At 55.0% G+C, this 16,270-nt stretch overlaps 1 protein-coding gene across 3 annotated transcripts in view; it reads right to left on the bottom strand.

The window, feature by feature from the left end:
* The window catches only part of SHANK2 (SH3 and multiple ankyrin repeat domains 2), a 560,095-nt gene that overhangs the window by 150,982 nt on the left and 392,843 nt on the right, over window positions 1–16,270 (bottom strand). For all 3 annotated transcript variants that reach the window (XM_043452087.1, XM_043452088.1, XM_043452089.1), the window contains 2 exons: window positions 14,078–14,160; window positions 12,368–12,492 (listed from right to left, as the gene is read on the bottom strand). In XM_043452087.1, coding sequence (XP_043308022.1) covers window positions 12,368–12,492; window positions 14,078–14,160 — 208 coding nt within the window. The remainder of the gene's footprint in view (window positions 1–12,367; window positions 12,493–14,077; window positions 14,161–16,270) is intronic.

The following is a 16,270-nucleotide window of genomic DNA, read 5'->3' as shown; positions in this document are numbered from 1 at the left end:
TCCCCTGCCACCCACTTCTCCTCTTGCTCTCAATCTTTCCCAGCATCAGGGTCTTTTCCAATGAGCTAGTGCTTTGACTCAGCTGGCTAAAGTATTGGAGCGTCAGCTTCAGAACCAGTTCCAGTGAATATTCAGGACTGATTTCCTGTGGGATTGACTGCTTTGATCTCCTTGCTGTCCAAAGGACTCTCAAGAGTCTTCTCCAGCCACAATTCAAAAGCATCAATTCTTTGGCACTCAACCTTCTCTACGGTCCAGCTCTCACATCCATACATGACTACTCAAAAAACCATAGCTTTGATTATATGGACCTTTGTTGACAAAGTGGTGTGTATATTTCACCACAATAAAAAATGATATACACAAGGAAGAAAGTACCTCTGGCACACACGTGACAAAAAGTATCTCTAACAGATACGTATGAAGAAATAAAAATCCGAGAAGATAAACCTTGTTACAGTGACCGTGTCTCCTGGCAGAATCACCTGACTCTCCCGAGGTGACAGCTCAAGCATCTGAGAGGCAGGACTGCGACCCAGCGCGGTACTGGGGCCCGCTCACCGTGCAGCGGCTCTGGGACTCCGAGTCTGCTGTGGTGACTTTTCTGGGCCTCGGTTTCCTGCTTTGAGAAATGGTGACAGTGTGAGAACCCATCTCTCAAGTTCCTGGTGAGGCCTAAACAGGTCAGTAGACAACAGAACTCAGGGATGTGACAAGTGCAACAGCAGCTCACACAGAAATGCGCTGCGGAGGGTGTCCAGCCCAGCGTTCTTGTTTGGGAGAAGCCCAGAAACTTGGGTCGCTGTACCAGGAACCACGCCGCCAAGCACCAGCCTGGCTCTCAGCAGCCTGCAGCCCGGAGTGACCATGACAGGCCTCGGTTTCTGGCCAGCTCAAGGGCGGAGCATTGCCCTCCTGCCCTCTTTCTCCCAGCCCCAGCCTCAGCTCTCCAGGACCCGTGCTGGGCACTGGGGGTCCCGGAGCTCACACCTGACCTCATCATGGTGAGTCCCATGGTGGAGAGGTCCCCAGGCAGTGAGACTCTGCCTAGTGGGGGGAGGGGAGTGCCTGGCCTGGCCAAGAAGGCTCTGTAACCCTCCCTCGGGCTAACAACAACACCAACAATAATAGCAATGATTCCCCTGTGCCGACCAGGAGTCTTCTTTGCGGATGAGGCCACTGAGGCACAGAGGGGTTGTGTGACTTGCCCAGGGCCACACAGTACACATGCAGAGGAGCTGGATGCGGACCCAGGTGGGCTGACTCTTGGAATTGTGCTTTTCATCTCTGCTCTACCCTGCTTCTCAAGGGCACAAGCCCCCAGTCTGGTCTCTCTGCCTCCACCTCCTTTCTTCACAAGGCCCTAGCCCAGGGACTCACAGGCCACGGCCGTCCCTGCTAAAACGCCCGAGGTAGCTTGCTTCCATGACAGAGTGAAGTCTCACTACTCAGCTTGGCTTTCAAGGCCGTCCCTGGTCTTCAGGCCCATTATTCCTGGGCCTACTGACATTTCTCACACATTGCTGCCTCTGAGCCTTTATCCAGTCCATGATGGTCGTTTATCTCATGGAGCTTTCAGGACAGGCAGGGTTGATGACTGGTGCTGTGAGTGGATGTCCTGGAAACATTGGGGAGGCTTCCCTGAGGAGGGGCCACTGGGCAGAGAGCTGAGGGGGTGCTGGCGTTACCCTGGTGGAGGAGGAGGTGGAAGAGGGGAGACGTCCGGAGAGAACGCACGGAGCAGTGGTGAGAGAGAGAGGCAGGGGTGCGGGCTGGTGCCGTGGGTGGCAGGGGGTATGGAGCACATCTGGAAGGCCAGGCAGAGAGGGCCGGGATCAAGGCTGATCCGCCACTTTCCCCACTCATCCGAATAATCCGTTCCTCCCTCTCCACCCTAGCCAGGTTTACAGGCCTCTCTGCACACCCCCCCCCCCCACACACACACTTTGTCTCTCAAGGTAGACATGGCCTCCTTTCATTTCCAAGACCCCCAGCCTTGCCCACAGAGGGCTGAGCACAGAGGATGCACCCTGGGAACTTTGCTGTCTGAAATGGAAGGTCCCGGGGAGGGCAGACGCGGAAAACAGGCTGGTGGGGGGTTGGTCTCACGCCACCAGAGCAAAGAGACCATTCTCAGGATTTTGCAGCATCAGACAGCAACTGTGGCCTTCTACACCCCCTTCCCCGCTCCTTCTCATTTCAGTTCTACTTACTGTGGGCACATACCCCCTCTCATTCCCGAGACTGACAAACTCCATCAATTAAAAGACCCTACAAGGTATTTAGCACAGGCCTTCCTTCAGTTCATTTGCCAACCTAACCACTTGTATCATGAGGCTCCCCACAAAAGGGCACTGCAGACTGAGACAAATCAACGCTAACGAGAGCCTGCAGAGCTCCCTGGGAGGTGGGTGGGTGGGAGGAAGGGAGGGAGGGAGGGCAGGTGGAAAAGACCCAGGAGGACTCCTTGCAGGCAAATCAAGACGCCCATCAGAGAAGCCTGAACCAGAAGCTTCATATGTGGCGATCTCAGCTCACTATGCTTTCTGCAAACCTCACCCCAGTCTACACCAGGGATGGGTGTACTGCATCCTTCCTGGGTTGAGAATGATCATTATAACATTACATTTCAGTGACCCAGAACATCATCCAGACCCAAGCTGGGAGTCAGCTGAGATTCAGAATCTCCCTGTGGGGCCCTGGCAGGCTAACTAATCTCTGTTTCATTATCTGCAAAATGGGCATAAAACACCTACTTCCCCAGAGTGTCCATCGTTGAGCATGTGGTTCGGAGTCTCTTTTATATATCAGATACTATGCCAGGCACTGGGCACACAGTGGAGACCAGGTCAGCAGACTGCCCAGACCACAGGGAGCAGGTATTCTTAGGAGGAAGACCACCGGCAGTCAACCACCCAACATGTGAGAAGATTCTGACATTGTGAAGGAAGCACACAGAGTAAGCACTAGAGTCGGGGCAACCAGAGGGAGCCTGGAAGCCCTCCCTGACAAGCTGGCAGTGACAAAGGGAAGGCTGGCTTTGAGCACAGAAACAGCACAGATGCTTAATCACATTGATCCCTTCACCCCTCCTCACAGAAGATTTGTCTCCACCCACAGACAAGCACACTCACTGAATCATAAGCTGCTGTGTCCAGGAAGGCCAAGGACACAGGACACAGAGGTGAGAGGAGAAGGGAATGAGGGAGGGGAAGGGCTGAGCCCTTTCACCAGGCTCCTTCTGATGGGAGGCTGCATCCTCTCACCTCTCTGGTTCAGCACCCTGGAGAGATCCACCCACCCACCCTTCCCCGCGGATAGATTTCAGCACCCTGGACAGATCCAAGCCCCACGGCGATCCAGCACCTTGGACAGGGCTGGCCATGCCCCCATTCCTTCTGTAGCTCACGCAGTCACCCCTACTCAAACTGACACTGCAGACCTTCTCTGGACAAGCCCCAGTCACCTTCAGCTCTGCAATATCTGATCACTCCTCAAATCTGCCCTGAATCTTTCTGACCTCCCAACATCTCCCTGGAGCTCCCTCCCCTCTCCTGTTCTGCCCTTAGGAACCCCATTTATTCATCAAAGTGTTGAGCCATCACCACTTCTTTCATGAAGACCTCTTCCTGATGTAAATCGGGGCCTTCACCATATCCTCCTTTTGCTCTCCTTCCAGGCTGAGTTTCTCGAGGAACCATGTCTGATTCGCGTCTTTTCTCCCGACAGCACATGCCAGCCCAGCACGCGATGGGTGCCCAATGTGTGCTGCAGAAGTGAATGAATGAAGTTGCAAAAGTGATTTGTACAAGTGCCACCAGCTGTTGAGAGCTCACTCTGCCAGAAGCTGCATGCTTCACACACATTTTTATTTAGTTTGAAACTGAGGCCGACAGATGAAGGGATGTGCCCAAGTTCACACAGTGACGGAGCGACAGGCCCTCAGTTCTGCCCCAGATCACACTCACAGCCTGTGCCCTTGACCGTGGCTCCGTTCCGTCTCTATCCGACCCACTGCACTGCCATCTGCCAGTCCCACCGAGCCCTGAGCACAGCAGCCGTGGTCCCCTGAAGTGATTCTGAATCTTTTTTTAGCCTGAAATTGAAATCACTGATGCTTCAAATTAGAACCCCAAAATGAACGAGCCAAGACTTCAGATCTGCAATAGCTAAACCGCCCGCATCCACCTTCTCAGCAGGATTCTGGGCTGCTCTTCAGCCTGGACCACCTGTTCTCAGCCAATATGGAGGACAAAGCGAACTATTTTCTAGGTACAGGAGGGGCTTATGTCTACGTGCAGGAAAGGGGTCCAGCTTCCCAGGCACTTCCCTTAGAGCAGTGGCCTCTTTAAAACTTCAGAGAGCAAAGACTTCAGTGCAATGAGCCTTAGACAGCAAAGATCCCAGGGCTATGGCCTTAGACAGCAAAGACCCCAGTGGTAGGAGCCGTGGAGGGCAAAGACTGGAATGACAGCAGTTTGCCCTGGGCACTGGTATCTTCTGAAGGCAAACAACAAATTCAGCTCAGCTCCTCTGTGCTGACTTCTATTTGCTACTAAAGGGATGTCTCTCAACCATCACTGAGAAGATGGCTGCAGGCTGAGACCTCAGCAAAGGCCAGGCAAGGGGATGGAGAGGCAGATGAAGACGGCCACTGCCTCCTCCCCTGCATGGCTCAGGAGCTGGCGGCCCAGGCGCTGGGGAACTGGAGTGGGAAGCGAGCCGGGGTCCCGGGGCTCTTCCAAAACTAACACAGTCAGAAGCTGCAAGGCTTCAGAACAGAAACACTCCATGTTCTGAGGGACCCAGGACAACTGTGAGGCCCTGCTTGTGTTTAACATGAATCTGACATAATTTGACCATCAAAGTACCGATGTGATTCAAGGTCAAGAATTTACCAGTAGCCCTAGCTTCTTGCTAACATCAGCTGGGATTTCCTCTTCAACTTACTGAATTAAATACCCACTTAAAATGACTTAAATAAGAAATTAAGAATTTTGCGGGGTAAGGGAGTGGTAGAGTTCCTGGACTGGCCACACAGGCCACCAGCAGGACATGCGATGAAGCCTCTCATGATATCCTGGAAGGCAGGACAGAGACACGTGAGCCATGGGGCATGGCTGACAAGGATGCTGGCACTCGGGAAATCACAGAGGGCTCTGGCCTCAGCCCTGGGATTTGTCACTAGAGGGTAAAATGGGAATCAGGAGCAGAAATTCCAAGATTACCTAAAAGGCAGGCTTGTGCCAAAACAGGATTGAGCAAGGCAGTGAGTGCCCGGGGAGCAGAAATTCAAGCCAAATCTGAAGGTATGCCTGCCAAGGATGTTTGGGGCCTGGGGTTGGGCGGGGCAGGTGGCTGCATTCGCTGGCATCCTTTCCACAGAGAGGCACCAGGAAGCTATAGCCAGTGCCCTCTTGGCCGGAAGTGCCCAACTGTATGTGCTTGGCCCATGGTGGGCGTGCTCTGTAACGGCTACACGCTCGAAAGGATGGGGGTAACAACCAGCTGTCATCGTTACAACATGATTTTTTACGGAAGGATAGTTGATTTACGATGTTGTGTTAATTCCCGCTGTGCAGCAAAGTGGTTCAGTTACTTTGGTGGTGGTGTTCAGTCGCTAAGTCGTGTCCGACTCTCCTGTGACCCCACGGACTGTAGCCACCATGCTCCCTGTTCAGGCAAGAATACTGGAGTGGGTTGCCTTTTCCTTCTCCAGAGGATCTTCCTGACCCAGGGATTGAACCGGAGTCTCCTGCATTGGCAGGTGGGTTCATTTCCCATGAGCCACCAGGGAAGCCCAGTTCAGTTATACATACTTACACGTACATACGTGTGTGTGTGTGTGTGTGTGTGTGTGTATACACACATACACATTCTTTTTTATATACTTTCCACGATGGTTTATGACAGCATATGAATATAGTTCCCTAACTATACAGTGCTGTGCCAAGTCACTTAAGTTGTCCCTCTTGGCGACCCCATGGACTGTAGCCCACCAGGATCCTCTGTCCATAGGATTTTCCAGGCGAGGATGCTGGAGTGGGTTGCCATGCCCTCCTCCAGGGGATCTTCCCAACCCAGGGATCGAACCCTCGCCTCTTGCGTCTCCTGCACTGGCAGGTGGGTTCTGTGCCACCATCACCACTTGGGATACCCCCACGGACAGGAGGACCTTGTTCTTTGTCCACCCTATATATGAGAGCTCGCGTCTGCTAACCCCAAACTCCCACTTCATCCCGCCCCACGCCCCCGGCAGCCGTGTCTGTTTTCTGTGTATGACTTATTATCATTGGCTCAGCTCATTGTCACTGGCTTCATCTCCTGAGTCAGGCATCATTAATGATGATGAAGGACAAGATGATGATCAGCGACAAATACTGACAGGATGCTATGCCCAGCACTGCTGGCCCTCCACGATCTCCCAGCCAACAAGATGCGCTAACAGCAGCCCACGCGTTTAGAACTCGGGTGGCACATAAGGGGGACCCCCGAACAACGTGTGTTTGAACTGTGTGAGTCCACACGCATTCTTTTCAATAGATGCACAGTCGGCCCTTCACGCCTGCAGGTTCCACTCCGTGGATACAGAATCCTCAGATACAGAGGACTGACCAGGGCAGTGAGCACTGAGAGATTTTGCTCTCTGTGGTGGGTGCTGGAATCAACACCCCCCCATGTTGATTCCCCCGCAGACACACCCAGGGATGACTGTAGTTGGTTTCCGGTGACGGAGCTCACACAACCACCCATTTTGCTGACAGGGATGCCGAGACCCAGGGAACACGTGCCGACTGGGGATGTGCAGAACCACTGATCAGAAATCACCTGGACTTTATTTACTCTCCTCCTGTAATACTTAATTTTCAAGCTGAGGAGGCTGACCGATTATCACCAGGTTGTAACAATTGTTTATACCTCCTGCTGGGTTGAAAGTAACGATTTGGATGAACAGGCTCTAGGGTCTGCATGACATTTTCTAAGTCTCAGTTCTCAAGCAGCAGTCTGACAAACATTTTATAAGGTACTCAAATGGCCCCTAAGGAAAACACCAGGGCCTCCCTCAGCGTCCTCGCTTCAACGTAAACCAAGATTATAATACAGTTCCAGGCCATCTTTAGTACAAGTATTTAATACGAGGAAAAGTAATTAGCAAACTCAAGCATCACTTTTCAAGGATGAAGGATATTGCTGCCTGCTTTAATTGCAAGGGAAAACCTATTTAGGGAAATGAACACAAAAACGAGATTGGCCACTTCAGGACGAAGACAACAATCACAAAAACCATGGGAGTCTCCAGTGCTACATGGAGCTGGGGAGGGGTAGCCCCAGGAAAACACTTAATGCCCAGGAAAAGTGCTGCCCTGAAAGCAAACAGTAACTCCTGGGGCATGAAGGCTAAGATAGCGCTCATCTACATGAGATGGCCTCTTCTAAGGAATAATTTTCTGTTTATGAAATGAATCCCCGTCAACAATTAATACTGTCGTTCTAGAAAATCTGAGAAATAGAAGTCTGCCAAACAGAAAATAACCACAAGTGATCTCATCACCTACGGGTTAACACTTTCTTTCCTTATTTTTCTATGGTTATTTTGGAGGGAGGTGGTACAATTTAGATGATGTTGTGCAGATAACTTTAATTCTTCCCTCTTCACCTAATATGAGGCAACTGTTTCCTGTTGGTAGGAAGAACTTCTTGCAAGCATAATTTCTGATGCTTTCTTATAAATCCACAACAGATGCATGGTACCCCCTTAACCATTCCCCTCTACTGCCACCCCTTTCTTTTTGAGGCACTGTGATCTCTTCCTGGTTTTTTTAAGATCATTCCCTTAGGATGGGTTCCTAGATGTAAAATTCCTGGTTCAGCTTTATTGTTCTTATTATATACGGTCACATTGATTTCTAAAAACTTTACGGCAATTTATTCTTTCGTGTAGCAACCTAGAAGTGCTGTCACCAGCGATGGGTACAGTAATTAAAAAAAAAAAGTGTTTGCTAATTTGAAAGTAACACTGGCATCTCATCGTTTGTACCTCTTCTTACTCCATGCTTATGCACACATTCAGCGCATCAAACCATCTCTCGGCATCTCTGAGCAGTGGTGGTCTTGACACAGACAGCCTGGGTTGGACTTCCAGCTCACCAGCTGTGTGACCCTGGGCAAGTGATTGAACCTCTCGGAGCCTCAGACTCATTTGCAATATGGAGATGACACGGATGCTATTTTATAGGATTATTATGACGGCTGCATGGGTAGTGAAATGCCTGGCAGACACACCCTTGATGATTCTAGATAAGGATATGAGCCTTTTGTTGTATTTACTGTAACGCTGCTGGCTCTTTGGATGTTTATTGTTTAGCTGTATTATGAGCAAGTCTTGAGATATAAGATATTTTAGATTATACTAAAGTAAAGCAGGAAAAAAAAACTCAGACTTCCAAATGGGGAGGTCTGTGGAAGAAAGCCAGTCCTGGTCTTGAGACAACGAGATAAGCACAGTGCCTGCTTCTAATTTTTTGTTAGAATGCTAAATTAAAAGGTTCAAAGAGCCACCCTAATGAGGCCAGCTGGTCTTCATCTTGCCTGCCCACTGGAGCCCCTGGCATCATCACTGAAGCACCCTAAAAACACCGACACTCCTGCCTCGTGATTCTGATTGTGTAGGTGTGGGCTGAGCCCAGGTCTCAGGGTCTCTGGGAGGTCTGCAGGTGACGCTGGTGCCCAGCCGAGTTTCACTGGCTGAGGCTGGGGGTTGCTCCAGTTTGTTGAGTCCCTGCAGGAATCCAAATGGCATCCCCACCTCCAATCTCTTGAATTACTCCACACGAAACTGTCACCCGTGACATCTACGTCCTCCTGATGACTTCTCATAAGCGGCCCCTCCTGCCCCACCTCGTGGGGGCTGAGGAACCTTCACCCAGATAATCTCAAAGAAACAGCAGACGGAGTATATTCGACACACTGCACTTGAGGCGGACTCTGCCTCTGGACCCTTCAATTTCAACCCTCCGGCAAGCCTCATCAGTATTCAATTGGGTTTCCTGTTGTAACCAAAACAGACGTGGGCCTGAATCATTCCTGGCCGGATGGTGGCCCCAACCTCACATCTGACCCGCAAGCGAGGAAATGTGCCCTGACTCTGCCACCTGCTTCTCCCGCCGGACTTTCACTGCCCCCACCCACTTCTCTGAGCATCACCTCCCCCCAGGTCCCAAAGGGACACTCGGCTCCCACTGTGCCCACTCCCGCCGCCCCTAAGAGTGCTCTGGGCAAGCTTCAGTGTCCCCGGCCATCCAGGGGGCTCTGGCCCATCAAACTGATGTGAACATGGTAAACACGCGTGGTCTGTGGAGCCACCTGTTTGAACGTCCCCATGCATGGAGCACCCACCCCCTGTCCTCCACCTTGAGGACTGTCCTCCACTTTTCACACTGCTCACACTAAGACCCATCCCCAGCTGGAAGACAGCCTTTTTCCACAGAGCTCTACTCAAAGTTTGGCTTGTTGGCGGGAGGGGAGGGGCGTGGTCATCAAAGAAACAGTACCAACAGCTAAAGACAGGCTCCTTCTTCCCAAAAGTCAGGGCAGAGAGAGAAAATTTAGAGCGTGGGCACCCCAGAAATGCACGCACAAAGGAAACCCTTCTTGACAGGGGTCAATGCCGGCCAGATGACAGTGTGTGCGTCCTGACAAAGTCCAAGAGGGGAAAATGACATTCGGGAGATGCTGAAGACTTTAGAGAGGGAGCATTCGCTTCAGAAGCTGCCCCTCGGTCCCAAAGTTCAGACTGCAGCATGGGTCTTTATAGAGAAAATAAATATCGGACAGGCTTTGCGCTCCTTTCCAACAGCAGAGTGAAAGGAAGGCTTGTGTGGGAGGAAGGGATGTGGACGGATGTGGCCCGCCCGCCCGCACCTGCAGCCTGAAGCTAGGACCCTGCACTTGACCAAGAGCCCAGAAACCCCAGCCTCCAGCATGGCTTCCATTCAAGCCAAAGATTCACCAAAGCATGCGAGTCTAAACAGTCTCTCCAAGGTTGAAGCTTTTCACTGAAAATAGTAGAAAAATTTTCTGTTGGAAAAAACATGCACCTCTAGGGCTATAAGTGATTTTACTATTCCAGGGGTGGGATCGGGCAGCGAGGAAAGCAAGTCAATGGAGAGCCTTGGTCTTTCAAACCCAAGCACCTGAAGGAGAATTTCTGAGCCCCCATGAATGAAACCTTGGCATGAAACAGGAGGAGCGGGTTCCCAGCGTTCCCCCAGCCCGTGCCCTCTTTAGAGGAGGACCCCTGGGGAGCAGCCTGATAGGGCCTGGGGCTGTCTGGGGCCCATCCCTCCTCCAGGTCATAAAAAGACCAACAGAACCTTAAGGCAGCTCTGGGCCAGGATGCCTGGAATCCTGGAATTCAGAGGTCACCTGGAATATGAAAGCAGTTCCAAAATGGCAAACATGTTTGCATATCAGAGGTTAAAAGCAATGTCAGAGGAGGTGCTTTGAAAACAGAAGGGCACAAATTCTTCATGCTCCTGATTTCCGTGGAGCCCTCCAGCTGATCCGGGCGGCCTGCCTTCTCCCCCGGCCCAGGCGAGCACTGCAGACCCGTCTGCCAACCCAGTGCGGCTCTGCTGCCTGGGAGAGGGGTGGGCCCAGCGCACGCTCCACGGCCGCCCCACGCTTCTTTATTGACTAGTTTATCAAGGAAACAATCTGACGAGCCTCACTAACAGGGACGCTCCTGCATCTGCAGCCCTCATTTATTATTTAAAACCAAGAACCAGCAACAGCTTTGTCACCCTACTGGATTCTTTCTCTCTCTCTCTCTCTCTCTCTCACACACACACCCATACACACACACGGGAAGGGAACTTACATCACAACTGCATCCTACAGAAGATGATTCAACCCAGTCTCTCCGCATTTTCATGAGGTTACAAATCGAGTTAACCCGTGAAATCACCGCGGGCTCCGGTCTCCACCATGCTGGATATGCATTCCACAGTTTAAATGAACAAGAACCTGAAGAAGCACAACTCTTCATCTGAGCCAGGCTCTGATTGGTCAGCAATCACTTAAATACATTTTTTTTTCCCCCAGCACATAAAGGGACATCAACACACAATGCCTGGAATAAAGTAAAGCACCTTCTCCATTTCACCTGGGTCTCTCTTCTAACAGCATCTTTCCTTCAGATTTCCATCCTTAGAAACATCCTCCTTAGAAACACCCAGGAGATCAGGAACAGAACTGCAGCTCAGAAAGCACTCTTGGAAGCTGAGGCATATCAGAGACGAATGGCTTCAAGCGGCCATCTCGCCATGACCTGGATCTCCTCCTTTCCAGAATGAACAAGTGTCCTGGCTGGCCCCACGGCGGGGGCCCCGAGCACAGGCTGGAGATCGTGCACCCATTCTTTCCACCTGCGGGGCCCTTCCAGAGCAGACGACACATGGCTGAGGGTGAGCCCCGAGGAACGCTCTTCCAGGAGACGTGAACTCCCCGTGGGGGCCATCTGAGCTTACCAAGCGTCTTAGAATATTTTCAAGGCACAACGTATTCTTCTATTCTTGATATTTCCAAAGAGTAACACGTTCCTTTTGAAAGTGACACTAAACCCGCAGAAGGCAGGGAGCTCAGGTGTGCCAGCAGCTTGGCATCTCATGCGTACCAGCACGGCAACTCCAGGTAAGACCTGAAGCGGCTCAGAACTCAGGTCTAGTGGGATTTTCTTAAATGACGAGAGGGCTCCCTCCATTCACCTATTAGCAAAGGCTGGTTTTCACAGCATCTAAATCTACAAGCTTCCTTTTGGCACCATCAGCTCCAGCCACCCAACTTGCCCAGATTCCTCGGTCCTTGAAGACCATCACCCATCTGACAGGCCAGTTACTTCGACTTGAAAATCAAGACTCTCAACCACCGACATGACAGACCTCACAGGAGCGAGACCCACGGCACCGAGCTTTCCACCTGCCCTCGGGGCACAAGCACGGGCAGCGGCTTCTCTTGGGTCTGTTCAAACAGTCACAGCTAAGCCACCCACAGACCCGCACAGGTCCCTGACAGCAGGGCAACCAGCTTCCTCTTACTTCTACTTTCTACTTCAAGATCAACAGCCAAGTTGCAGACACTGCCAGCCTCCAAAGAGATAAAGCCAAGGCCTCAAAGACAATCCCAACGTGATGTCCGCAGGAAACGACATCCACCATAGGTGGAAACAACCGAGGAAGCCCCCGGCCAAGGCAGCCTCCACAAGGGCCCCCAGCCTGGCTCACTGGCCACGCCGCCAAGACCACAGACCCAACCCCAAGAGAGCCGGCGCTCTCCCCAGGCAGAAGGAGACGAACACCAGTGTCCCTACCTCAATCAAGAAGTCCCCGGTCCTCAGTCCGGCTTGCCACGCCACCCCGCCTTCATCCACAGATTCCAGGTACTGCAGGGCCGGGAAGGCCGGTGTGGGCGTGAATTCTTCGATGGGCGTATCCGCTGGGAAGACAAGGCGTACCTCGTTACACGGCTGGGAAATGTTTGCAGGTTAGCCCAGGCCTCCCACGGGACCCGGGGAGGAAGCAGGCCCTGTGTCTCCATGGGAAGCAGGTGGCCCAGGCCAGCTCTCCCCTGGGAAGGGGCTGACACTCATGGTCATGGGCCGACACCAACTCAAGCAATGGACCCAACTGCTTTTTGGTGCCTCTCGGCCTCTGTGCCGAAAACACACAGGATACCGTGCTCCCCTGTCCATGTCTATATGTACATGCCTGTCATTTTCTTTAAAAGCATCAGTGACTAAACATTTTCAGTTCTAAAAATGGAAAAGTTCCCCCCATAACCACATGGAGCTACAGAAACACCACACTGAACCGCTTGCCAAATTTACATCTACGTAGACTCGCAACCAAGGGAATTCAACTTGGAGCGTGGACGGAGCAGAACGCTGACCCAGTGGGTGGCTGCAGATTTGCAATCTGCTTATGAGTCCTCTCTGCCGGGAGCCCGGCTCCCTGTGGCCACTCTGCGGCCAGCGTCCGCAGGAGGGCTGGGGCCCCGCTGCTCAGCAGAGCCAGCATTGGCTTCCTGGGGCCAGAGCTGCGGAGCCAAAGTCTGGGGCAAGAGGTGGACCCTCCTAGGTGGTCCCAAGGGGCTGGGGGTGGGGGGGGAGGGGGAGGAAGTCGGCCTCGGCCGGGGGAGGGGAGACACCTCTCAGTCATGGACTCTCAGGGGCAGAGCGATCTCCCCCTCCCCGTGGACAGGCCGCTGCCTGGGCAGCCGGAGCCTGGAGCAGGTGGGGCTGGCTCCGGACAGGACGCCTCCCCCCGCAGCACAGTGCGGGACCCCCCAGTGCAGCCCTGAGGCTCCGAGATCAAACTTGCACATGGTTTCCCCACACGCGCGGGGCACAGATGTCTCCTCTCACCGGGAGGAGATGCCATTTTGTTTCATTTTGGCAGTGGGGGGGGCCCTCCCGAGTTCAGGGCTGCGGGGGGCCGCACTGCCGCGGACCAGGTTCCCGGAGCCCCCCACCGTGGGCCACGTGACGTGTGTGCTGCTGGCTGGGCCACGGCGGAGGGGACCATCTTGCCACATTCCCTTTGCAAAGTCACCTTAGAGGCGGGCACCCAGCCGCCTGCTGCACTCGGGGGGCCGAAGCCCACTCCCAGAACGGGGCAGTTCGGAAATCCCTGAAGGAAACTCGGGACTGGGTAATTCTGGGCGACTGACACCAGGAGCTCCGAAGCCAGTCACAACCAGACTGAACCAAGCCACAAAACACAGATGAAACCCATGAATTAAAAAAAAGTGGGGGGGGGGAGGGAGAGAGAAAGAGGAAAGCGAGAGAGAGGAGAAGGAGCTTGTTCGGAGCAATACTGTGTACAGAAAATTGGAAATATTCCTAAAGGAAGCCCCGGTGTTTAAAAAGGCAGGATGTGAAAGAACATGGTTGTCTAGCAACCGAGTACCCCCAGGAAAAGGGCTTCTTTCTGAGCTGGGGAACGTTTTTCACACAGGCGTGTACACACACAGACACACACACACATGTGAAGCACCCAGGCCGGGAGCCGCCGGCTCTTACCTTTCGCCCCTCGGAGCACGAATCCGAAGCCCTCATTGTCTTTCTTCTGCAGGACCACGGTCTTCTCCTCGATAACGCAGTCGCTGTAGAGAGAGTTCCGGGGACAGCGCCCATTATTGTAGCCCGTCAACATCACCGCGGCCGAGGCTCCGCCGGGGACGTTCATCATCGTAGCCAATTAATCACCCCAGCTCGCCCGACCCAGGCAGGCAGCGTGGAGACGGCGAGCCGGCGCAGGAGGAGCGGAGGCAGCTGGGGGCAGGCTAACGGGAGGGGCGGGCTCGGAGCGGGGGGCCGGGCGGAGCGGGCGCGAGCGGGAGGCAGGAGTCATGCACGGCGGCGGCGGCGGCGCGGGCGGGCCCCGGGCGCCCCGGCACGGCGAGCGGCCCGCGGGCGCGGGGGGCGCGGCGCGCGCGGGGCCCGGCCGCACGCGGCGCCCCGGCCGGCGCGGGGCCCTCGGCCGGCGGAGACATGAGGCAGCAGTTTTCCTTTTTCTTTCCTTCCCGAAGGGCTTTTTTTTTTTTTACAGAAGCCGCCGATTCTCTTCGCTCCCTGCAGCCGCGGCCACCCCGGGAGGCGCGGCGACCCCTCCCTCCGGTCCGGGGGCGCGCGGGGCCCCCCTCGCTCTTGCGCGGAGCCCACAAAGCTGCCGGCGGCTCGGCGGCGTGACGCCCGCCGCGCAGAGGAACCGCAGGCCGGCGGAGGGGGCGGCCGGCGGGCGGGGAGGGGGCGCTTCCAGCGGAAGAGGGCAGGTCACTCCAGCCCGGCCTCCTTGGGGAGGGGGGAGGTGGGGAGGAAGGGGCTGCGGGCTCCCCCTGCAGCCACACCAACGCCGTTTGGCACAGCTTTTTTTTTTCTTAAAGGAAAGAAACCCCAAAAGCTCCAACTTTGCTTCGGTGGCCAAAACCTCCCACCATCCATAGGACGGGCGCGTCGCCAGCTGATCGCCGCCCGCAGCGCCCAGCACCGGGAGCAGGGGAACCCCCTGGAGCCCCCCACCTTCCGGGCTGCCTCCCTCCAGGAGTCCCCGCTGCCCCGGAAGTAAGTCAGGGGGAGGGGAAGAGTCGCTGGGGATGGGGGGGGGTGCGGAGAGGAGGCTTTGTCCAGGGTCCTCAGGGGCTGGCTGGTGGGAGGGCAGGGTAAAGGGGAAGGGTCCCGGCCGCAGGGAGAGGCCCGGGATGCGGACTGAGAACGCGTGGACGGGGCTCCAGGTTCCAGGACTGAAGATCAGCTCTGCCCAGCGCTGAGTCTGCCACCTGCAGGAATCCCGTGGCCTCAGCTTTGCGGGAGCAGCCCCACAACCCGGGCCAGCGGTCAGGAGGAGGGACAGGGCTGCTGGGACCCAGCTCTGGGCAGTAGCCGAGAACATCACCCTGCAGGGACGGAGGAGCCAGGGAGCTCCTGAGAGGTGGGGGGCTACGGCCGGAGGACACACAGGTGTCCTGCCCCACTCCCGAGCCCTCGGCCTGCACATCGGAGGCCGCACGAAAGAACTCGTGGGTGTGCCCCTGTCCTCCTGGAAAGGCCCAGCGCGGTGGACACACGCCTTGACGCCGGGCAGACCACACCATCCTGGATGCCCACAGTCCAGGGTGTTCTAGGAACTTGGGAGGAGGGACTCAGTCCCTGGGCACTGGCTCTGCCTCCAGCCCCGGGGTCAGCCTGCCGGATAGGAGCCCCAGGTCTGGGACTGAACATGGCCTGGAGTCCAGGCCTGGGAGCCTGTGCGCAGGTCACGTGCTGGCCTGGCCTTAGTCGGAGACTGGGCTCTTTGAGCCTCAGGCCCCCTCACATCACAGCGCGCTGAGAACAAGCCGCAGGCCTCCCGGGACTCCTGTGAGGTCAGATTGGAGGAGGCCCACAGCTTGCGGTGGGACCCGAGAGCCCCAGGGAGCTATCGCATTAACCGCCATCCGCTTGGCGGGGAGCCAGCACCTGGGAACCGCAGGAGGGGGGGGCAGAGCTGGGCACGCGGTGCTTCAAGGGGGCGGATCCCCTACTAGCCTCTTCACTTTCCATCCCCCACCTTCCCCAACCAGAACACAGACACAACTGTCTACTGACCACCCCTTTTCCTGCCTCTGAACTCCTCCGGCTGGAGGGCTCCCTGGCTCTTCGGGTACAAGCCCGCCACCCACTCCGGCCGCTTCCCCAGGCCGCCGCAGCCTCACCTTCTGCCCCTGCACGCCCCCC

Source organism: Cervus canadensis, chromosome 29, assembly GCF_019320065.1.
Source record: "Cervus canadensis isolate Bull #8, Minnesota chromosome 29, ASM1932006v1, whole genome shotgun sequence".
In the NCBI taxonomy this organism is placed as follows: Eukaryota; Metazoa; Chordata; class Mammalia; order Artiodactyla; family Cervidae; genus Cervus; species Cervus canadensis.
The sequence above is the reverse complement of the archived record's forward strand: the minus strand, read 5'-3'. Positions and strand labels throughout refer to the sequence as shown.